The following is a 24080-nucleotide window of genomic DNA, read 5'->3' as shown; positions in this document are numbered from 1 at the left end:
TGAGGAGCCTCCCCAAATGGGATCCAGCAGGAAAAGTGCCAGCACCACCCCTGGGATCCCTTGGGAGAGCTTCCCCTTCCCACCCTGCCTCTCATCCTCCTTCTCCCTGCCCCTCTGCAGACCCCACAGGATCCTCTGGCTCCATCCCCCCAGGGAAGCACCTGGAGAAGCTCAGGAAGGAAGGGCAGCAGGGAGGGGAAGGAAGCCCCCAACCCTCCGGATCTGGGAGCATTCCCGGCTCCCAGCCCCCTCCAGGAGCTGCTGGCGCAGCATTCCCGGGATTGGGATTGGGGCAGGAGGGCCCGGGGTTATCGGCACATCCAGACCCGGCATTCCAGAGGCGCCCCCGCGCCTATTTCTGGGCTCTCACAGCCGCTCTGGAGCGGGGAAAATTCCTGCCAGGAACGTCCCAGCCTCAGGCAGAGCCAGCGGGATCCCCCGGGCAAGGGGCTCATTAGGGTAATTAGCGCTGATTGCCCAGGAAATGGCTCTGCAGGAGATCCCTTGCAAGCTTGGGATCGACCTTTGGACACCGAGGCAGGAAAGCCGCGGAGATTTGGGGCTCGTTCCGGCGAGGATGGGGAGTGGAGGCCGTGGATGGCTCATTTTGGGGTGAAATCTGCCGGGAAAGGGTCGGGAAGGGGCTGGGAAGGGTCCCCGCACCTGGAAGGAGTCGATGACAGCCACGATCATGTTCAGCAGCTCCCCGCTCCGCAGGGTCTCGTCAGGAAACTGGGAATGCACAAAACCCGGGCAGGTTCAGGGGGGGACACCGGGGAGAGCCCTCCCGAAATCCCAAAAAATCCGGATTCCCCGGGAAAAGATCTGGCAGGTTCAGGGAGTGACACTGGGGAGTGCCCTCCCAAAATCCCCAAAATTCCAGGGATTCCCTGGGAAAAGCTCAGGCAGATTCAGGGAGGGACACCAGGGAGAGCCCTCCTAAAATCTCCAGGCAGGGATCCCCTGGGAAAAGCTCAGGCAGGTTCAGGGAGAGACACTAGGGAGAGCCCTCCCAAAATCCCCAAAATTCCAGGGATTCCCTGGGAAAAGCTCAGGCAGATTCAGGGAGGGACACCGGGGAGAGCCATCCCAAAATCCCAAAAAATCTCAGGGATTCTCTGGGAAAAGCTCTGAGAAATTCAGGGAGGGACACTGGGGAGAGCCCTCCCGAAATCCCAAAAAATCCCAGGGATTCCCTGGGAAAAGCTCAGGCAGATTCAGGGAGGGACACCGGGGAGAGCCATCCCAAAATCCCAAAAACTCCAGGGATTCCCTGGGAAAAGCTCCAAGAGATTCAGGGGAATCTCTTGAGATTCAGGGGAATCAGGAGAGCCATCCCAAAATCCCAAAAATTCCAGGGATTCCCTGGGAAAAGCTCAGGCAGATTCAGGGGGGGACACCGGAGAGAGCCATCCCAAAATCCCAAAAATTCCAGGGATTCCCTGGGAAAAGCTCCAAGAGATTCAGGGGGGGACACCGGGGAGAGGCATCCCAAAATCCCAAAATCCGCAGGGATCCCCCGGGACAAGCTCGGGCAGACAGCGGGGGGCAGCCTTCAGCCGAGGCTCTGGAATTCCCTGTTTTTCCCTCTGCTCCTGGCTCTGCTCCCTGCTCCGGGGCCTCGCAGGAAACACAAAATCAATCAGAGCCGGAGCCAAGGGCCGGGAGGCGGCTCCGGGGGAGAGGGATGTGCCCCGGGATGGATCCCGGGATTTGGGATCAGTGTGAAAAACAGCCTGACCCTGCCCTGGGATGGATCCTGGGATTTGGGATCAGCACAGGACAGCCTGACCCTGCCCTGGGATTTGGGATGAGCACAGGGACAGCCTGACCCTGCCCTGGGATGGATCCTGGGATTTGGGATGAGCACAGGAACAGCCTGACCCTGCCCTGGGTGGATCCCGGGATTTGGGATGAGCACAGGACATTGGGATCCTGCCCTGGGATTTGGGATCAGCACAGGACAGCCTGACCCTGCCCTGGGATGGATCCTGGGATTTGGGATCAGCACAGGACAGCCTGACCCTGCCCTGGGATGGATCCTGGGATTTGGGATCAGCACAGGACAGCCTGACCCTGCCCTGGGATGGATCCTGGGATTTGGGATCAGCACAGGACAGCCTGACCCTGCCCTGGGATGGATCCTGGGATTTGGGATCAGCACAGGACAGCCTGACCCTGCCCTGGGATGGATCCTGGGATTTGGGATCAGCACAGGACAGCCTGACCCTGCCCTGGGATGGATCCTGGGATTTGGGATCAGCACAGGACAGCCTGACCCTGCCCTGGGATGGATCCTGGGATTTGGGATCAGCACAGGACAGCCTGACCCTGCCCTGGGATGGATCCTGGGATTTGGGATCAGCACAGGACAGCCTGACCCTGCCCTGGGATGGATCCTGGGATTTGGGATCAGCACAGGACAGCCTGACCCTGCCCTGGGATGGATCCTGGGATTTGGGATCAGCACAGGACAGCCTGACCCTGCCCTGGGATGGATCCTGGGATTTGGGATCAGCACAGGACAGCCTGACCCTGCCCTGGGATGGATCCTGGGATTTGGGATCAGCACAGGACAGCCTGACCCTGCCCTGGGATGGATCCTGGGATTTGGGATCAGCACAGGACAGCCTGACCCTGCCCTGGGATGGATCCTGGGATTTGGGATCAGCACAGGACAGCCTGACCCTGCCCTGGGATGGATCCTGGGATTTGGGATCAGCACAGGACAGCCTGACCCTGCCCTGGGATGGATCCTGGGATTTGGGATCAGCACAGGACAGCCTGACCCTGCCCTGGGATGGATCCTGGGATTTGGGATCAGCACAGGACAGCCTGACCCTGCCCTGGGATGGATCCTGGGATTTGGGATCAGCACAGGACAGCCTGACCCTGCCCTGGGATGGATCCTGGGATTTGGGATCAGCACAGGACAGCCTGACCCTGCCCTGGGATGGATCCTGGGATTTGGGATCAGCACAGGACAGCCTGACCCTGCCCTGGGATGGATCCTGGGATTTGGGATCAGCACAGGACAGCCTGACCCTGCCCTGGGATGGATCCTGGGATTTGGGATCAGCACAGGACAGCCTGACCCTGCCCTGGGATGGATCCTGGGATTTGGGATCAGCACAGGACAGCCTGACCCTGCCCTGGGATGGATCCTGGGATTTGGGATCAGCACAGGACAGCCTGACCCTGCCCTGGGATGGATCCTGGGATTTGGGATCAGCACAGGACAGCCTGACCCTGCCCTGGGATGGATCCTGGGATTTGGGATCAGCACAGGACAGCCTGACCCTGCCCTGGGATGGATCCTGGGATTTGGGATCAGCACAGGACAGCCTGACCCTGCCCTGGGATGGATCCTGGGATTTGGGATCAGCACAGGACAGCCTGACCCTGCCCTGGGATGGATCCTGGGATTTGGGATCAGCACAGGACAGCCTGACCCTGCCCTGGGATGGATCCTGGGATTTGGGATCAGCACAGGACAGCCTGACCCTGCCCTGGGATGGATCCTGGGATTTGGGATCAGCACAGGACAGCCTGACCCTGCCCTGGGATGGATCCTGGGATTTGGGATCAGCACAGGACAGCCTGACCCTGCCCTGGGATGGATCCTGGGATTTGGGATCAGCACAGGACAGCCTGACCCTGCCCTGGGATGGATCCTGGGATTTGGGATCAGCACAGGACAGCCTGACCCTGCCCTGGGATGGATCCTGGGATTTGGGATCAGCACAGGACAGCCTGACCCTGCCCTGGGATGGATCCTGGGATTTGGGATCAGCACAGGACAGCCTGACCCTGCCCTGGGATGGATCCTGGGATTTGGGATCAGCACAGGACAGCCTGACCCTGCCCTGGGATGGATCCTGGGATTTGGGATCAGCACAGGACAGCCTGACCCTGCCCTGGGATGGATCCTGGGATTTGGGATCAGCACAGGACAGCCTGACCCTGCCCTGGGATGGATCCTGGGATTTGGGATCAGCACAGGACAGCCTGACCCTGCCCTGGGATGGATCCTGGGATTTGGGATCAGCACAGGACAGCCTGACCCTGCCCTGGGATGGATCCTGGGATTTGGGATCAGCACAGGACAGCCTGACCCTGCCCTGGGATGGATCCTGGGATTTGGGATCAGCACAGGACAGCCTGACCCTGCCCTGGGATGGATCCTGGGATTTGGGATCAGCACAGGACAGCCTGACCCTGCCCTGGGATGGATCCTGGGATTTGGGATCAGCACAGGACAGCCTGACCCTGCCCTGGGATGGATCCTGGGATTTGGGATCAGCACAGGACAGCCTGACCCTGCCCTGGGATGGATCCTGGGATTTGGGATCAGCACAGGACAGCCTGACCCTGCCCTGGGATGGGTCCCAAGGATGGGCAGGGATCCAGCTGCACATTCCATGGCTGCAGAGGTTTCTGAACTTTGAGAGAATTTTAGGGATTCTCTGAATTTAGAGAGAATTTTAGGGATTCTCTGCTGCAGCACAGCTGGGATGGGACCTGGGGCACACCCAGGATGGGATTTTGGGCACACCAGGAACAGGATTTTGGGCAGCCCTGGGACAGGATTTTGGGCACAGCTGTGACGAGATTTTGGGCACCCCAGGAATGGGATTTTGGGCACTCCTGGGACAGGATTTTGGGCACAGCTAGGACAGGATTTTGGGCACCCCAGGAATGGGATTTTGGGCACCCCAGGAATAGGATTTTGGGCACAGCTGGGACAGGATTTTGGGCACAGCTGGGACGAGATTTTGGGCACAGCTGGGATGGGATTTTGGGCAGCCCTGGGACGGGATTTTGGGCACCCCTGGGGCAGGATTTTGGGCAGAGCTAGGACAGGATTTTGGGCAGCCCTGGGACAGGATTTTGGGCACCCCTGGGCCAGGATTTTGGGCACAGCTGGGCCAGGATTTTGGACACCCCTGGGACAGGATTTTGGGCAGCCCTGGGCCAGGATTTTGGGCACAGCTGGGACAGGATTTTGGGCACAGCTGGGCCAGGATTTTGGGCACAGCTGGGACAGGATTTTGGGCACAGCTGGGACAGGATTTTGGGCACCCCAGGAACGGGATTCTGGGCACAGCTGGGACAGGATTTTGAGCACCCCAGGAACGGGATTTTGGGCACTCCTGGGATGGGATTTTGGGCAGCCCTGGCACGGGATTTTGGGCACAGCTGGGCCAGGATTTTGGGCACAGCTGGGCCAGGATTTTGGGCACCCCTGGGCCAGGATTTTGGGCTCACCTCGGTGTAGATGGAGGGCGTGAGGAAGCAGAGCAGGCGCACGTCGTCCTCCTGGCACGCCTTCATGTCCATCATCAGGCACGTGTGCAGCTCCCCCAGCTGCGTGGCCTGGGCGAACGACTCGTAGAGCCCCATCCTGCCCAGCGCCGCCTTGCTGGGGACACAGCCACGCTGGCACCTGCCACAGCTGCCACCGCTGGCACAGCTGCCACCGCTGGCACAGCTGGCACCTGGCACACAGCTGGCACACGCCTGGCACAGCTGGCACACAGCTGGTACCACTGACACACACCTGGCACACAGCTGGCACACCCCTGGCACAGCTCGCACACACCTGGTACACCTGCCACACACCTGCCACACAGCTGGCACCTGGCACACCTGGCACACAGCTGGCACAGCTGGCACAGCTGGCACCTGCCACACACATGACACAGCTGGCACACCTGGCACACAGCTGGCACTGCAGGCACACACCTGGCACACAGCTGGCACCTGGCACACCTGGCACACAGCTGGCACAGCTGGCACAGCTGGCACCTGCCACACACATGACACAGCTGGCACACCTGGCACACAGCTGGCACTGCAGGCACACACCTGGCACACAGCTGGCACCTGGCACACCTGGCACACCTGGCACAGCTGGCACACGCCACCACCGGGGACAGGGACAGGCACGGGCAGGGGAGGGGCCCAGGTAGGAGGGCGGGGCCAAGGTGAGGGTGGGAACCAGGTGAGAAGAGGGTGAGAGGGAGGAGCCACAGCAGGGCGGGGCCAGGAGAGGGAGGAGTCACAGGAGAGAGGGAGGAGCCACAGGAGGGCGGGGCCCGGGCTCGTGGGAGGAGCCCCCGGAGGGTGGGGCCAGGCTCATGGGCGGAGCCCCGGGAGGGCGGGGCCCGGGCTCACCTGGCTCTCAGGTAGTAGAGCAGGTGGTAGCCGATCTTGGGCTGCTTCTGGTAGAGCTCGGAGAGCAGGTCCAGCAGCAGCGAGAAGCCGCTGTTGTCCTCCTGCATCTGGCACAGGTTCCTGGCAAAAGCGGGAATGTCGGCGGGATCCCGAACCCCAGAAAGCCCCGGATTCCCATTCCAGAGGGCAGCGGGAAACCGCTGGGGGTTCCGGGATGAAGCAGGCAGGCCCGGAATTCCCCAGGATTCGGGAAGGACCTACCGGAATATCAGGTACAGGGGCTTCCCCACGGACTCCTCCAGGGACCTGGGGACAGACGGACACGCTGAGCCGCCGGAGCAGCCACGGCCAGGGCTTTCCTGGGAATGGCATGGGAACAGCCCTGGGAACTCCCTGGATCCCTCCAAGTCATCCCAGGAATGGCACGGGAACAGCCCTGGGAACTCCCTGGATCCCTCCAAGTTATTCCAAGAATGGCATGGGAACAGCCCTGGACCCTGCTGGGTTTTCCCAGGAATAGGAACAGCCCTGGATCCCTCTGGGATTTCCCAGGAATGGGAACAGCCCCTCCAGGATTTCCCAGGAATGGGAACAGCCCTGGATCCCTCTGGGTTTTCCCAGGAATGGAACAGCCCCGGACCCCGCTGGGATTTCCCAGGAATGGGAACAGCCCCGGACCCTGCTGGGGAGGCAGGAACGATCCCGCAGCAGCTTCAGCTCCAAGGAAACCCCGGAGAAGGAGCCGGTCTGGGTGAGCCCAGCAGGAATTCCCCATGGAAACCTCTTCCAAAGCTGGGAATATCCCAGGGAAAGGCCCAGCTGAGGGGAGGGGGTGCCCAGCCCTTCCTTACTCCTCCGTGATCTCCTCGGGCAGGACCTCCCCGCGGAAGTGAGCCTTGAACAGCTCCTGCAGGCACGAGGCGAGCACCGAGAGCTGCTCCGAGTCAAAATCCTCCTGGGAAGGGCAGCGAGGGGCTCAGGGCCCGCCGGACACGGGGGGACACGGGGGGGACACAGGGGGACACGGGGGGCTCAGGGCCTGCCTGGCACAGGAGGGGACACGAAAACAGATCCCAGCCGGCTCCGGATGGGTTTCCAGAGCCAGGGATCCCAAATCCCAGCCAGGATGGATCCTGAATCCCGCCCACGATGTATCCCAAATCCTGTCCAGGACAGATCCCAGATCCCACCCATTATGGATCCCAGATCCCACCCACGATGGATCCCAGACCCCATCCAGGACAGATCCCAGATCCCAGCCATGATGGATCCCAGATCCCAGCCAGGACAAATCCCAGATCCCAGCCAGGACAGATCCAGATCCCACAGACAGATCCCAGCCAGGACAGATCCCAGATCCTTCCAGGACAGATCCCAGATCCCAGCCATGATGGATCCCAGATCCCACACAGGACAGATACCAAATCCTGTTCAGGATGGACCCCAAATCCCAGCCGGAATGAATTTCAGATCCCGCCTGGTGGATCCCAGATCCCAGACAGGACAGATCCCAGATCCCAAGACAGGACAGATCCCAGATCCCACCCATTATGGATCCCAGATCCCAGCCAGGACAGATCCCACACCCCAACCAGAACAAATCCCAGATCCCACCCATGATGGATCCCAGACCCCATCCAGGACAGATCTTAGACCCCATCCAGGACAGATCCCAGATCCCGCCCCGTTACCTCCAGGACCTGATCCACGATTTCCTGCATGACCTCGCACTGCGCCTCCGTGTCGCTGCAGGGCACAGGGACAGGGAATCCCGTTACTGGGAGCACTGGGAGCACCGGGAGGGGCAGCTGGGGACGGGGTCGGGGTCGGCCCAGGTGGGCGGGTGTCGGGGGGATGAATTCCAGGGTTAAAATCAGGATTTGGAGGGAACTCAGAGCCAGGAATTCCATGGACTCGCTGAGCCTCCCCCGGGCGCTCGGAGCTCCAAGGCTCTCCTTCCCAAGCCCTCTCCCTGCAGGAATTCCCTCTCCACGGGGCTGAAGGAGTTCTGGGAGGCCTGGAGAGACCCTTGGGAATGGGGTTGGGATTGGGAATGGCCCCACCTGCCCTTCTGCAGCTGCAGCACTTTGTCCTTCAGGGACTCGTCCAGCTGCTCCAGGAAGGGGGTGATGTCCACGGGCTCCTCCACGATGGATTCCTTGATGGGATGGAACCTGAACTCCCTCTTCTTCCCTGAAACCAGGCAACGAGGGGTTTTCCTCCTTCCCAGCAATCCCTGTCCTGGATCCTTCCCCCCCTGGAGGCTCCAGGGATTCAGGATAAAGGTGGGAATGTCTGGGATTGTGGTCCCTGCTCAGTCCCCGTGCCCAAAACCGAGCCTCCAACATTGCCAAGGCGTCTCCAAGGAGGCACAATTTGGGATTGGGATTCTGGGGCTCCCAGGCCACATCCCACTGCTGGGAAACCCTCCTAGAACAGCGGGAATCCCACAAGGATCCGACCAGCGAGGCTGGGAATGGCTCCAGAGGGGGAGCAGAGGGGATTTGGGGCTGGAAAAGTGCTCTGAGCTCCTGGGAACAGCCAGGAAAGGGAACAACCCCTTTGGGCACAGCTCCAGAACCAGCGGATTTGGGAATCTGCTCCTCCAGAGCAGGAGGAAAGGCGGGATCAGCTCCTGGCCGAGGAGCTCCGAGGGAATTCTGCAGCCCGGTGGGATCTGGGTGTCCCTGGGGAATTCCAGGAGCTCCCTCCCTCACCTTTGCTGTTCAGCTCCTCCTCATCGTCGCTGAAGGCGGCCTCGGCGTTGTCATAGCAACCGTCATCCTTCTCCAGGTGATTCTCCATCTCCATGGGAACCGGCTCCTCGATTTTCACTGGCACCGAGCACCCAGCCAGGTGAGGCCTCTCCCAAAAAAACAGCCCCGGGAAAGGGCCGCAGGTGCTTTGGGAAGGGATCCCCCGGGGCACAGGGAGCACTGGAGCACCCACAATTCCCTAAATCCCAGTTTCACTCCGTAAAATCCCAACCCCGGAGGGCTCGCCCGACCCATCCAGGGAATTCCTCCATGGAAAACTCCCTCAGGGGGGATCTGCCAGGAGCCCCCCACATCTCCTACCTTCGATGGGGGGCGAGGGAGAGCTGCAGAATTCCGGGAATTTCTCCCTGAGCATGGCCCGGAGCTCCTTGTCCAGCTTGGGGTTGTCGAAGAGCGGGGCCAGGTGCCTGCGTGGGGTGGGACAGGGATCAGGGATGGGGCCTCATCCCTCTGGGAATGCTGGGCTTTGTCACCTGCAGCTCCCTGGGATCCCCTCCTGAGCCACCAGGAGCGGCAGAAGGGGCTGGAATTCCTGGGAAATCCCAATTCCCTGGCCAGGACAGCCCCCAGGACAATGCTGGCTGCTCCCAAGGTTTGGTGGAGAACAACACGGGCTCAGAGCTCCAGGAGAGACCCAGGGGCAGCCGTGTCCATGCTGGAAATTCAGGAAAACGTGGGAAAACCCCGGGGTTCTTACGCCAGGACTCGCTTCTCCACGATGTGGGTGAGGGAGTTGAAGACGCCCTGGCGGACGTGGGCTTCCAGAGGGGGGTAGAAATTGGGAATGATCTGGAAGAGATCAGGGGTGGAGAGCAGGGTCAGGGGCTCTGCAAGTGGGAGAAAATCCCTGCCAGGGGCAGGAAATTCCAGGCTGTGGGAGAAGAGCCCCGAGTGCTTGGCTCTGTCCAAGCCTTGGCTCCTGCAGGGAGGGCTGGGATTCCTCCCTGGAGCCCGGGACATCCCAGGAACCTTCCCCCACTTTGGACTGGGAGCTCCAGGCCCTTCCCAGAAACACCCCCAGCCCCCCAATTCCTGGAAGCAGCAGCTTTTCCACCCTGGGATGGGACAGGGATCACTCTGGATCATTCCCTGACACTCTGATCCCCCCCGGGGACTGGGTTGGGCCAGGAATTCCATGAGGGAACAATCCAGAAGCTTTTTCCTCCACCACAGGCAGGGTTTGCTGGCAGTGCTGCCTTCCCACCAGCAATGGATGACACGTGGATCCCAAAACTCCAGGAACGCTCTGGATTCTTCCCACCAAGTGCTGGGGATAATTTGGCAGCAAAGGGAAAATCCCTCCTCGATTTGGGAAGAGGGAGGTTCAGGTGACTCTGGAAGTGGGGGGAAACCCAGGGAAGAGCTTTTTGGGTGGGATTTGTGGAGCTCTCTCCCAGCTTTGCCCAGCCCTGGGAATTGCAGGAGCAGGAAGCGCTCACCCGGCACATGAAGTCCAGCAGCGTGGCCGTGATGGCCGGGTGGGGCTTCATGGAGTGGTGCATGACCAGGATGGCAGGTTCTGCAGGAGGGAACGGGGTGAGCCCCCAGAGACCCCCAAGGCCCGCTCCTGGGGGGCTGCCGAGGGGCTGGGACAGGCTGGATCCACGGGGTGGGATCCAGGGGCTGAGGGGCAGCGGGGTCCAGGGCTGCCCTGGGTCACAGTGACCCCATATCCCACCCCAGGAACAGCCCACGGGTCCCAAACCAAGGCAGATCCCCATGGATCCCACCCCAGGAACTGCCAGGATCCCATCTCAGGAACAGCCCATGGATCCCACCCCAGGAACATCCCAGGATCCCAAACCAAGGCAGATCCCCATGGATCCCACCCCAGGAACTGCCAGGATCCCATCCAGGAACAGCCCAGGACGCCAAACCAAGGCAGATCCCCAGGGATCCCACCCCAGGAACTGCCAGGATCCCATCCAGGAACAGCCCAGGACGCCAAACCAAGGCAGATCCCCAGGGATCCCACCCCAGGATCCCATCCCAAAGTGAATCCTCATGGTTCCCACCCCAGGAACAGCCCAGGATCCCATCCCAAGGTGGATCCCAGCCCAGGATTCCATCCAAGGCAGATCCCACCCCATGGATCCCATTCCCAGGCAGGTCCCCCCCAGGATCCCACCCCTGGGCAGATCCCATCCCATGGATCCCATCCCAGGATCCCACCCCAAGGCAGGTCCCACCCCATGGATCCCATCCCAAGGCAGGTCCCACCCCATGGATCCCACCCCGGACAGGTCCCCCCGGGCCCCCTCCTCACCGATGTTCATGATGCTGTCCTTCTCGGGGTTGAAGAAGAGCCAGTCGTAGAACAGCGCCAGCTTGGCGTTGGAAGCAGCGACGTTCGACTGCGGGAGACCAAAAAAACCCAAATTACCCCACGGAGACAACGCTGAGACCCCTCAAGATTCCTTGAGATCCCTCCAAGAGCCCCCTGAGATCCCCCCGTGACCAAACCCAGTGTTGGGAAACCTCCAAGACTCACCCAAAATCCTCCCTCTTCACATCCCTAAGGTGCTGCTCTTCCCCCAAAATCCTCCCTCTTCACATCCCTAAGGTGCTGCTCTTCCCCCAAATCCTCCCTCTTCACATCCCTAAGGTGCTGCTCTTCCCCCAAAATCCTCCCTCTTCACATCCCTAACGTGCTGCTCTTTCCCCTCTTGGGATCAGCTGCTCCCAGCCCATCCCGTGCCCCATTTTTGGGATGTTCCTGCTCCTGTTTTTGAGATGTTCCCATTCCCAGCCCATCCCATCCACCACTTTGGGCTCTCCCAGCCCACCCTTTCCCCATTTCATGCTCCCCCAGCCCACCCTTGCCCATTTTGGGCTCCCCCAGCACATCCCATGCCCATTTTCAGGCTCCCCCAGCCCAGCCTTTCCCCATTTTCAGGCTCCCCCAGCCCATCCTTGCCCATTTTGGGCTCCCCTAGCCCACCCTTTCCCCATTTTTGGCTCTCCCAGTCCATCCTGTACCTGTTTCAGGCTTCCCTAGCCCACCCTTTCCCCATTTTCGGGCTCCCCCAGCCCATCCCATGCCCATTTTCATGCTCCCCCAGCCCACCCTTTCCCCATTTTGGGCTCCTCCAGCCCACCCTTTCCCCATTTCATGCTCCCCCAGCCCCAGCCCTCCCCATTTTGGGCTCCCCCAGCCCACCCTTTCCCCATTTTCAGGCTCCCCCAGCCCAGCCCTGCCCGTGCGGGCTCTGACCGTGCAGGTGGTGAGCAGCCAGCCGATGATGGCCCAGCGGGGCAGGATGTCAGAGCTCAGCACCTCGTTGGACGGGTGCACCACGCCGCAGATGTAGCGGATCAGGTCACAGCGCAGGGACTGGCTGTCAGGGGTGGACAGGTACTGCCGCTGGAACCAGTCCTGGTAACGCTTCTGCTGCCCAAAGCGCACCTGGGGACAGGGACAGGGACATGGGACAGGGACATGAGACACGCCTGGGGACATGGGGCATGGCTGGGGACAGGGACAGGGCTGGGGATATGGAACATGGCTGGGGACACGGCTGGGGACAGGGACATGGGACACAGCTGGGGACAGGGCTGGGGACAGGGACAGGGATATGGGACACGGCTGGCAGTGGGGACACACAGGACCCTGAGCTAGGGGGAATTTGGGATGGAACCCATTGGGAATTTGGGAAGGAATCCATGGGGAATTTGAGATGGAAGGCACCAGGAATTTGGGAGGGAACCCAGGGGGATTTTTGGAACCCAGGGGGGATTTGGGAGGGAACCCAGGTGGAATTTGGGAATCCAGGGGAGATTTTTGAGGGAACCCAGATGGGATTTGGGAAGGAACCCAGGTGGAATTTGGGAATCCCGGGGGGATTTGGCAATCCAGGGGAATTTGGGCACCCAGGTGGAATTTGGGAGGGAACCCAGGTGGAATTTGGGAATCCAGGTGGAATTTGGGAGGGAACCCAGGTGGAATTTGGGAATCCAGGGGGGATTTGGGAAGGAATCCAGGCGGAATTTGGGAATCCAGGGGGGATTTTTGAGGGAACCCAGGTGGAATTTTTGAGGGAACCCAGGTGGAATTTGGGAATCCAGGTGGAATTTGGGAACCCAGGTGGAATTTGGGCACCAGGGGATTTTGGACACCAGGGGATTACCCGTGAGGTCATGAAGAGCAGCTTGGTCTCCATGTCCGGGGTGAGGCGGCACGCCAGGAACTTGCGGGAGGTCCTGGACTGCAGGAGCTGCAGCACACCTGGGCAGGGAATGGGAATTTGGGTGGAAAAGGGCTCAAACACGTCCTGAGGAATTCCCTGAGCAACATCTGAGCTGCTTAGGATGGATTTAACCAGGATCCAGAGGGGTGGGAACACTTCAAAGCCACATTTCCCTGGAATTGCTGCATCCAGAACCTGCTGGGGAAGTGCCCAGAGAAGGGAACAATTTATGGGAATATCATTAATGTCAACAAAGCTGGTGAATCCATCACTCTTCCCATGGAATGAGGCTACTGGGAGGAATTAAATCCCAGGGAAGTGCCACTTACTGCAGCTCCTGGAATTCCTGGAGCCTCTCCAGGCTCTGCTCAGTCACGTCAGAGCTCGGGCTCACCTTTTAAATCACTTAATTAAGGGAAATAACTCTGATTATCCTGCAATTGCAGACTGCTTTGGGCTGGAATCACCCAGAGATCACCCAGTCCACGAGCAGGGACAATTCCCACCGGATCAGACTGTTCCAACCCAGCTTGGAACAATTCCAGGCAGGAGAAACCACGGAAGCGCAGAGCCCAGAAGGAGCAGCACCGCTTAAGGATCCCACGGGGGTTTTCTGGGATGAGGCAGGCCTGGATGCCTCTGAAGCACTGGAAAACCCCTGGAAAAGGGTGCTGGGAGAGCAGAGGGAATGCTCCAGGCTGGTACCTGTGAACTGGGAGCTGAGCACCTGCGGGTTGTGCAGGATGTCCTTCCAGAGCTGCTCGAACTCCGGGATCCGCGCCACGTTCTGCAGCAAGCGCACCAGGTCCCGGCCGATCATGAAACAGTCCATGAACTGGGAAAGAGGGAAAATCCTGTTAAATGATCCATGAAATGATCCATGAACTGGGGAAAGGAAGGGAAAATCCCATGAAATGATCCATGAAACAGTCCATGAACTGCTGGGAAAAAGAGGGAAATGCCATGAAACAGTCACTGAACTCAGAAAAGAGGGAAAAATCCCATGAAACAGTCACTGAAACAATCCATCAACTGGGAAAAAGGGAAGGAAAAATCCCAAGAAAAAATCCACGAAACAATCCAAGAACTGGGAAAAGGGGGGAAAAGTCCCGCTGGGAGCAGGAGGTGGGGGTGGGGCAGGGAGGAACCCCGGCTCCCCCACCCTGGGCATGTCCTGCCCCATTCCCTGGCATCCCACCCCATCCCTGGCATCCCACCCCATCCCTGGCATCCCACCCCATCCCTGGCATCCCACCCCATTCCCGGGCATCCCACCCCATTCCTGGCATCCCACCCCATCCCTGCCATCCCACCCCATTCCCTGGCATCCCACCCCGCTGGAAGGCGCAGCTTGGGATGGGGGCACGGGCAGGGAGGGTCGGCAGCTGTTCTGGAATGTTCTCCCTCCCAAAGCAAACACTCAGCCCATAAATCTGCCACTTTTCCCCCAGGATTGCAGCCGGCCCCCGCGGGCCGGCCCTGGGAGCTGGGGGAGGATGGGCAGGGAGGATTTGGGAAATCCCGGCTCTGGGATTTGGGAAATCCCGGCTCTGGGATTTGGGAGAAATCCCGGCTCTGGGATTTGGGAAATCCCGGCTCTGGGGGGTCCTGCTCCATCCAGAGCCAAATGAGGCCTGGAGTGCCCCCACCCCAAACTGCCCGTCCCAGGGAACAGGATCCCACCCCAACCCACTGCCTGCTCCTGGAGCAGGGAGATGCAGGATCCCACTCCCAATCCGATCCCAATCCCAATCCCAATCCCAATCCAATCCCACTCACCCTCTCCCTGAGCAGGGACACGCAGAACTCCAATCCCATTCCCAATCCCATCCAATCCCATTCCCAAACCCAATCCCATTCCCAATCCCATTCCCAATCCCAATCCCATTCCCAATCCCATTCCCAATCCCAATCCCATTCCCAATCCCATTCCCATTCCCAATCCCATTCCCACTGACGATCCCTGACCCCATTCCCAATCCCATTCCCAATGCCAATCCCAATCCCATTCCCACTGAAGATCGGGCACGGGGAGGGAGCGCCGGGAATGGGGCAGAGGCAAAGGGGGGCTGCAACCATCACCCAGGGCAGGAGCACAGGTGATTAATTAAATTATTAATTAATTTATTTATTAGTAAATGCATTAATTGGGGGACGTGTTAATTAATAAACTATAAAGATATTAAATGATATCTTTGTGAGACTGGGCTGTGGGAACACCGGGAATGGGGCAGAGGCAACGAGGGGGCTGCAGCCATCACCCCCTCCTTCTGGCGCAGCGCCTGCAGCGCGGCCGTGCCGTGGTGGTCCACGATGAGGCGCAGGTAGGTGTACACGGCCATGGCCACCAGCAGGCTGCTCTTCAGCACCCACTCCCTGGAAAGCCCCAAATCCCCCCAAATTCACCCCAAATCAGCACGAGGTGATGAATTAAATTATTAATTGATTTATTTATTAGTAAATGTGTTAATTGGGGGATGTGTTAATTAATAAAGATATTAAATTATATCTTCGTGGGATTGAGGGAACACCGGGAATGGGGCAGAGGCAACGAGGGGGCTGCAACCGACCCCCAGGGCCGCAGCAGAGTTGATTAATTAAATTATTAATTAATGTGTTAATTGGGGAATGTGTCAATTAATAAATTATAAAGATATTAAATTATATCTTTGTGGGATTGAGGGAACACCGGGAATGGGCAGCACAGCCCGGGGGGGGGGAGGGGACCCCAGGGAATGCCGGGGGATCGGGGCACGGGGAGGGAGCGCCGGGAATGGGGCAGAGGCAAAGGGGGGCTGCAGCCATCACCCAGGGCAGCAGCACAGGTGATGAAATAATAAATAAATTAATTAATTTATTAATTAATACATGTATTAATTGGGGGATGTGTTAATTAATAAGTTAGAAATATATTAAATGATATCTTAGTGAGACTGGGCTGTGGGAACACCGGGAATGGGGCAGAGGCAAAGGGGGGACGGGGTTGGTGTCACCTGGGACCATTGCCCAGGGCATCAGTAAAGGTGATTAAATGATTAGTTAATAAATAAATTAATGTATTAATTGGGGAATGTGTCAATTAATAAATTATAAAGACATTAAATGACATCTTTGTGGGATTGAGGGGAGGGAACACCGGGAATGGGGCAGAGGCAAAGGGGGGATGGGGTTGGTGTCACCTGGGACCATCAGCCAGGGCATCAGTAAAGGTAATTCATTAATTAATTAATGTATTAATTGGGGAGTGTGTTAATTAATAAAGATAATAAATAATAAAGATATTAAATTACATCTTTGTGGGATTGGGGTGTGGGAAGGGAACACCAGGAATGGGCCAGCAGCAAAGGGGGGATGGGGTTGGTGTCACCTGGGACCATCAGCCAGGGCATCAGTTAAGATGTCAATTAATAACTGTATCATTAATTAACATGAATTAATAAACACATATTAATAAATAAAGGCATGTGTTGATAAATAAAGAGAATAAATAATAAAGATAATAAATAAAGACATTAAATGATACAGACATTAAATGATACAGATATTAAATGATACAGATATTAATTGATAAATCCATTGGTGACGGACATAAAATTGATAAACACTGGAAAATCCAGCTCAGGTGGCTCCTGCTGGCTCTGGATCCCAGGAACAACAACCCCAGGACAAATCCAGCTGGACAAAGGCTGGAGCAGCTCCACGGCACACGGGGCAATCCCGGATTTTAGGGAATTCCTAGGGAATTTTAGGGAGCCTGCAGCAAAGCAATTCCCAGCCCTGCCTGGGGAATCCTGAAGCCAGGAATTCTGCGGCTCCAGGACAATGCTGAGGCCGGGATGAGCTTCCCAGATGGCCCAGCCTGGAGCAGGAGCTGCCCAAACACAGGAAACTTTCCGGGCAATCAACTCCAGGCCACTGCTCCCAAAGGAAAACCTCCCCCACTGCTCAGGAAGGAAACATTCCCGGGATGCTGGGCCCCAGCCACGCCTGCTCCTCAGCCCTGCTCCAGGATTTGGGGGCCTGGGCACCTTCAGCCTGCTGGGAATCCCTGCTTTGGGAATGTGGGGAGGGTAGGAATGAGGCTGGGGGGGGATTCCCGGGGGTACCTTTGCTCTGTCAGGATCTCCAGAACGTTCTCGGCCAGCCAGATGTTCTTGGCAGTCACGTCCCCACCTGGAAAAGCGGGGGGAAAACAGCTGGATGGAGGGTTGGGATGGAGCAGGGGGGTTGGGATGGAGCAGGAGGGGGTTGGGATGGAGCGGGGGGGGTTGGGATGGAGCAGGAGGGGGTTGGGATGGAGCAGTGGGATTGGGATGGAGCAGAGGGATTTGGATTTGGATGGAGCAGAGGGGTTTGGAAGGAGCAGAGGGATTGGGATTTGGATGGAGCAGAGGGGTTTGGATTTGGATGGAGCAGAGGGATTTGGATGGAGCAGAGGGATTTGGATGGAGCAGAGGGATTTGGATTTGGATGGAGCAGCCCCCCACACCAGCTGCACACGGAAATTTGGGATGAGACCCCTCCCCACACCAGCTGCACACGGAAATTTGGGATGAGACCCCTCCCCACACCAGCTGCACACGGAAATTTGGGATCAGAGCCCCCCATGACCCCATCCCACCCCTCCCTCCAAGCCCCCCCTGCTCCCCTCTGCTCATCCCCTGCCAGGGGGAACGGGAGAGTCCAGGTGGGACAAGAAACTCCAGGTGGGACAGGAGATTTTGGGTGGGACAGGAAAGTCCAGGTGGGACAGGAGATTTTGGGTGGGACAGGAGATCCCAGGAGGGACAGGGGAGCCCAGGTGGGACAGGAGATTTTGGGTGGGACACAAGATTCCAGGTGGTACAGGAGATTCCGGGTGTGACAGGAGAGCCCAGGTGGGACAGGAGATTCCAGGTGGGACAGGGGACTTTGGGTGGGACAGGGGATCCAGAAGGGACAGGGGAGCCCAGGTGGGACAGGGGATTCTGGGTGGGACAGGAGATTTTGGGTGGGACAGGAGATCCCAGGAGGGATAGGAGATTCCAGGTGGGACAGGGGATTTTGGGTAGAACATGAGATTTTGGGTGGGACACAAGATTCCAGGTGGGACAGGAGATTCCGGGTGTGACAGGAGATCCCAGGTGGGACAGCAGATTTTGGGTGGGACAGGACAGTCCAGGAGGGACAGAAGAGCCCAGGTGGGACAGGGGATTTTGGGTAGGACACAAGATTCCAGGTGGGACAGGGGATTTTGGGTGGGACAGGAGATTCCAGGTGGGTCAAGGGATCCCAGGAGGGACAGGAGATTTTGGGTGGGACAGGGGATTCTGGGTAGGACACAAGATTCCAGGTGGGACAGGGGATTTTGGGTGGGACAGGAGATTTTGGGTAGGACACAAGATTCCAGGTGGGACAGGGGATCCCAGCTGGGACAGGAGATTATGGGTGGGACAGGGGATTTTGGGTGGGACAGGGGATTCTAGGTGGGACAGGAAATTTTGGGTAGGACAAGGGATCCCAGGAGGGATAGGAGATTCCAGGTGGGACAGGAGAGCCCAGGTGGGACAGGAGATTCCAGGTGGGACAGGGGATTTTGGGTGGGACAGGGGATTTTGGGTAGGACACAAGATTCCAGGTGGGACAGGGGATCCCAGGGAGCCCTCAGGTGGGACAGGAGATTCCAGGTGGGACAGGGGATTTTGGGTGGGACAGGAGATTTTGGGTGGGACACAAGATTCCAGGTGGGACAGGAGATTCCAGGTGGGACAGGGGACTTTGGGTGGGACAGGGGATTCTGGGTAGGACACAAGATTCCAGGTGGGACAGGGGATCCCAGGGAGCCCTGACCTGGGTCCTGCAGGTGTCCTGCAGCTTCAGGTACTTCTCCATGAGGATGTGGTTGATCTTGTTGAGCACGATGTTCATCCCGTCCCGGCTCACCAGCGCCAGGTCCCGGTAGCACTGGGGGGAAAAGAGGGAAAAGCAGAGTGGGAAACACTTCCCTGAGCTGGAAAGGATGGGAAAATCCACGGATTTGGGGGGAAAACAACCCAGCAGGGAGAGCTTTGTGTGGGGGGGGGTCATTCCTGGCAGGATCTGTGGGATTCATCCTTGGCTGAGCAGCTGGAAAAGCTCCAGAAAATCCCAATCCCATTCCCTGGCAGCTCCTCCCCTCAGATGCACAGGGAAAACCCTGGAAAAAACCTGGAATGAACCCCCACCCCCCCTCCCAGGGCTGGGAAAATGTCACCAGCACAGACAGGAGGGGGAGAATTCCCTGAATTCCTTCATTTCTGCCAGGCTGACACAACCCAGGGGCTCCTCCCCAGTGGGGGCCTGGCTGTTTAATTAACACCGTGATTAATGGAGCCTTCAAACGAGGGGCCAGGGAGAGCAAACAGCCCCGGGGGGGTGGGGAGGGACAGCCAGGGGGGGCAGGGAGCGTCCCTGGGCTGCCACAGCACGGGTTACAGCTGGAGGAAGAGGAGGAGGAGGAGGAGTAGAGGGCAGCTGGAGGCAGCTGTGCCCAGCTGGGGACACTGGGGAGGGGAATGGGCAGCTCTGGGGGTCCCCAGGCAGATGTTGGGGTCCTGGAGGGGTCCCCAGGTTGGTTTGGGGTGACTGGGGCAGATTTTGGGGTCACTGGGGCAGATTTTGGGGTCCTGGAGGGGTCCCCGGGCAGGTTTGGGGTCACTGGGGCAGATTTTGGGGTCCTGGAGGGGTCCCCGGGCAGGTTTGGGGTCACTGGGGCAGATTTTGGGGTCCTGGAGGGGTCCCCGGGCAGGTTTGGGGTCACTGGGGCAGATTTTGGGGTCCTGGAGGGGTCCCCGGGCAGGTTTGGGGTCACTGGGGCAGATTTTGGGGTCCTGGAGGGGTCCCCGGGCAGGTTTGGGGTCACTGGGGCAGATTTTGGGGTCCTGGAGGGGTCCCCGGGCAGGTTTGGGGTCACTGGGGCAGATTTTGGGGTCCTGGAAGGGTCCCCAGGCTGGTTTTGGGGTCACTGCGGCAGATTTTGGGGTCCTGGAGGGGTCCCCGGGCAGGTTTGGGGTCACTTGGGCAGATTTTGGGGCAGCTTTTTGGGAATTTGGCTTTTCGTGGCCCAGCAGACCCTGCCCAGGCAGGAAGGGGTTAAGCCCATCCCAAATCCCAGCAGGAACCAGGAATCCCTGCCTGGCTCCAGCAGAGCCTGCCACATCCAATCAGTGCAATTATCCCAATTATCCCAATTATCCCCTTGGAAAAAACCAGCTCTGGGAGCAGCCACAGCAGCGCCCCACTGCCCAGGGAAAATTCCAGGGGAAAATTCCAGGGGAAAAAAATTCCAGAGGAAAATTCCAGGGGAAAATTCCAGAGGAAAATTCCAGGGGAAAAAAATTCCAGAGGAAAATTCCAGGGGAAAATTCCAGGGGAAAATTCCAGGGGAAAAAAATTCCAGAGGAAAATTCCAGGGGAAAATTCCAGGGGAAAATTCCAGGGGAAAAAAATTCCAGAGGAAAATTCCAGGGGAAAATTCCAGGGGAAAATTCCAGGGGAAAAAAATTCCAGGGGAAAATTCCAGGGGAAAATTCCAGAGCAGTTTTTGCTTCCAGGTGTGGAAAGCCCCGGAGCTTTTCCTGGAGGGGAAATTCCATGGAAAAGCAGCTCTGGAAAAGCAGGAAAAGCTTTGCCTGCCTCAGGGAAGGGATCCTGGAGGGAATTCAGCTCCTCCAGGGAAGGATTTGGGAATGCTCAGGGGGGCCAAGGAATCCAAGGAAAAATCAGATTCCCAGCAGGAATGTTCCCAGGAAAAATTCCATGAGGTGATTCTGGATTTGCTCCCAGAGCTGATCCAGGGTTTGGAATTCCCTGGGAATCCATTTTCCCTGGGAAACGAGCAGGTTCCTGCTCCAGGGGAGGAATTCCAGAGGAATCCATGGAAGGGAACGTGCCAGGATCCCCAAAAATGGGATGGGATTCTCCCAGGCTTTGCTTCCAGGATTGGATCCCAGGAATTGGGGATCCCAGGAACTGGGGATCCCAGGAATTGGGGATCCCAGAAATTGGGGATTCCAGGAATTGGGGATCCCAGGAATTGGGGATCCCAGGAACTGGGGATCCCAGGAATTGGGGATCCCAGGAACTGGGGATCCCAGGAATTGGGGATCCCAGGAATTGGGGATCCCAGGATTGGAATCCCAGGAATTGGGGATCCCAGGAATTGGGGATCCCAGGAATTGGGGATCCCAGGATTTGGGGATCCCAGGATTGGAATCCCAGGAATTTGGGATCCAAGGAATTGGGAATCCCAGGAATTGGGGATCCCAGGAATTGGGGATCCCAGGATTGGAATCCCAGGAATTTGGGATCCCAGGAATTGGGAATCCCAGGAATTGGGGATCCCAGGTGTGGAAGCAGCTCCTCCAGGGGAGGAATTCCAGAGGAATCCCACGCAGGAAAAACTCACTCCAGGTGTCCCAGGGCGAGGAAAAAAACCAGGAAAAACCCTTGGAAAAAAAAACCAAAAAAACCAAAAAAACAAACCAGGATGTGCCTGGCAGGGCCAAATCCCAGGAATTGCTGGGATGGGAGGGAGCTGAGCTGCCTGTGCCCTGCAGCTCCGGGATTCTGGAATGTTCCACAGGCCAGGGCTCCCCAAAATTCCCCAAAATTCCCTCCCCTTTCCCAGGTTTTTCTCACCTTCTGCGCCTGGGCTGGGTCAGTCAGGACGAGGGTGAAGAGCCCCAGGCAGATCTCCTCGTGCTGGGGGGTCCCTTTGCAGATCTGGGGGGGGAAATTCCCAAAATTCCAGGTGGATTCCAGCTGGGATTGGAGGGAGGGAGGGAGGGAGGGAAGGGAAAATCCCCCCCAAAATCCCGGGAATCTCAGACATCCTGGGGTTGTTTTAGGGGGAAAAGCTCTCCCAGGGGAAAAGCTCTCCCTCCCTCACGTAGGAATTTTGGGGGGAATTTTATGGGAATGAGGCCTGCATCAGGATTTCCAGTTCCCAGCAGGGAATTCCCATTTCCAGCAAGGAATTCCCAGCTTTCCAGAGGGAATCCCCATTTCCCAGCAGGGAATTCTCAATCCCAGCAGGGAATCCCCATTTTCCCAGCAGGAATCCCCATTTCCCATTGGGAATCCCCAGCAGGAATTCCCATTTTCCCAGCAGGAATTCCCAGTTTTCCAGCAGGAATCCCCATTTTCCCATTGGGAATCCCCATTTTCCCATTGGGAATTCCCATTTTCCCAGCAGGAATTCCCAGTTTCCCATCGGGAATCCCCATTTTCCCAGCAGGAATTCCCATTTCCCAGCAGGAATTCCCATTCCTCCCCATTTTCCCACTGGGAATCCCCATTTTCCCACTGGGAATCCCCATTTTCCCAGCAGGAATTCCCAGTTTCCCACTGGGAATTCCCAGTTTCCTGTCAGGAATCCCCATTTTCCCATTGGGAATTCCCCGTTTTCCCAGCAGGAATTGCCATTCCCATTAGGAATTCCCAGTTTTCCGTCGGGAATTCCCGTTTTCCCATTGGGAATCCCCGTTTTCCCATTGGGAATCCCCAGCAGGAATTCCCATTTTCCCAGCAGGAATTCCCATTTTCCCGTCAGGAATTCCCGTTTTCCCACTGGGAATCCCCATTTTCCCATTGGGAATTCCCATTTTCCCATTGGGAATTCCCATTTTCCCATTGGGAATTCCCATTTTCCCATCAGGAATTCCCATTTTCCCAGCAGGAATCCCCATTCCCCCATTGGGAATCCCCATTTCCCATTGGGAATTCCCGTTTTCCCGTCAGGAATTCCCGTTTTCCCAGCAGGAATCCCCATTTTCCCACTGGGAATTCCCATTTTCCCAGCAGGAATCCCCATTTTCCCACTGGGAATTCCCATTTCCCAGCACTCACGTGGGCGTTGAGGGCGTCGTTGGCCTCGCGCTCCGAGAGCCCGCTGGTCAGGGAGGTGACCACGGCAACGCAGCGCTCCAGCCGCTGGGAACGGGGGAACGGGGGAATGTGAGAAAAACGGGGGGAAATGGGAGAAAAACGGGGAGAAATGGGAGAAAAATGGGGAAAAATGGGGAGAAACGGGAGAGAAACGGGGAAAAATGGGGAGAAATGTGAGAAAAACGGGGAAAAACGGGAGAGAAACGGGGAAAAATGGGGAGAAATGGGAGAAAAACGGGGAAAAACGGAGGAAAAACAGGGATAAACAATGTGAGAAAAACGGGAGGAAATGGGAGAGAAATGGGGAAAAATGGGAAAGAAACGGGGAAAAATGGGGGGAAACAATGTGAGAAAAATGGGGAGAAATGGGAGAAAAATGGGGAGAAATGTGAGAGAAACGGGGGGGAATGTGAGAAAAATGGGGAAAACGGGGGAAACAATGTGAGAAAAATGGGGAGAAATGGGAGAAAAATGAAAGGGGGGGAAACAATGTGAGAAAAATGGGGAAATGTGAGAAAAGTGGGGGAAATGTGAGAAAAATGGGGAAAAACAGGGGGGAAATGGGAGAAAAATGGGGGAAAAGGGGGAAAAAAGAGAAAAACAGGGGAAAACATGAAAACGGGGGGAAATGGGGAAAAATGGGGGAAAATGGGGGGAAATGGGGAAAAGAATGAGGGGAAAATGGGGAAAAATGGGGGAAAATGGGATCTGTTTGGTGGGAATGGGATCTGTTGGATGGAGGCTGAAGAGCAGAGCTGGGGGATGTCTGGAGTGGGAGCTGCAGCGAAACACGGAATTCCGTCTCTCCACAACCCATCAGCCCTGGGGATCAGCGTTCTCTGGCCCTTTGTCTGTCTGTCAATAAGCAGACACAAGCAACCACAAACTCCTTCCTACCAGCCTGGGGAAAAATGGGGGAAAATGGGGAAAGCAGCTCCCAAAATGGCCAAGAGGGGAATTCTGTCCCCCAAAAACGTCCCGGGGCAGCCCCAGGGACCCCAAACACGGGGGGGGGGGGGGGGCCACCGGAATG

At 57.7% G+C, this 24080-nt stretch overlaps 1 protein-coding gene across 1 annotated transcript in view; it reads right to left on the bottom strand.

Annotated features, from left to right (window-relative positions):
• Positions 1-23121, bottom strand: part of INTS3 (integrator complex subunit 3) — a 29148-nt gene extending 6027 nt beyond the window's left edge. The window contains exons 1-21 of the mRNA XM_041404020.1: positions 23009-23121; positions 21800-21883; positions 18948-19084; positions 17248-17337; positions 15405-15517; positions 14921-14952; positions 13847-13976; positions 13082-13179; positions 12169-12360; positions 11221-11308; positions 10394-10473; positions 9652-9743; positions 9255-9361; positions 8895-9011; positions 8241-8370; positions 7869-7923; positions 7029-7132; positions 6439-6483; positions 6178-6297; positions 5269-5422; positions 664-732 (exon numbers count right to left, since the gene is read on the bottom strand). Coding sequence (XP_041259954.1) covers positions 664-732; positions 5269-5422; positions 6178-6297; positions 6439-6483; positions 7029-7132; positions 7869-7923; positions 8241-8370; positions 8895-9011; positions 9255-9361; positions 9652-9743; positions 10394-10473; positions 11221-11308; positions 12169-12360; positions 13082-13179; positions 13847-13976; positions 14921-14952; positions 15405-15517; positions 17248-17337; positions 18948-19048 — 1917 coding nt within the window. The 5' untranslated portion in view covers positions 19049-19084; positions 21800-21883; positions 23009-23121. The remainder of the gene's footprint in view (positions 1-663; positions 733-5268; positions 5423-6177; positions 6298-6438; positions 6484-7028; positions 7133-7868; positions 7924-8240; positions 8371-8894; positions 9012-9254; positions 9362-9651; positions 9744-10393; positions 10474-11220; positions 11309-12168; positions 12361-13081; positions 13180-13846; positions 13977-14920; positions 14953-15404; positions 15518-17247; positions 17338-18947; positions 19085-21799; positions 21884-23008) is intronic.
• Positions 23122-24080: the final 959 nt, after the last annotated feature.

This window comes from Onychostruthus taczanowskii, unplaced genomic scaffold (genome assembly GCF_017590055.1).
Source record: "Onychostruthus taczanowskii isolate IOZ18803 unplaced genomic scaffold, ASM1759005v1 scaffold207, whole genome shotgun sequence".
Classification (NCBI taxonomy): Eukaryota; Metazoa; Chordata; class Aves; order Passeriformes; family Passeridae; genus Onychostruthus; species Onychostruthus taczanowskii.
Note: the sequence above shows the minus strand (reverse complement) of the source record. Positions and strands in the feature narration are given on the sequence as shown.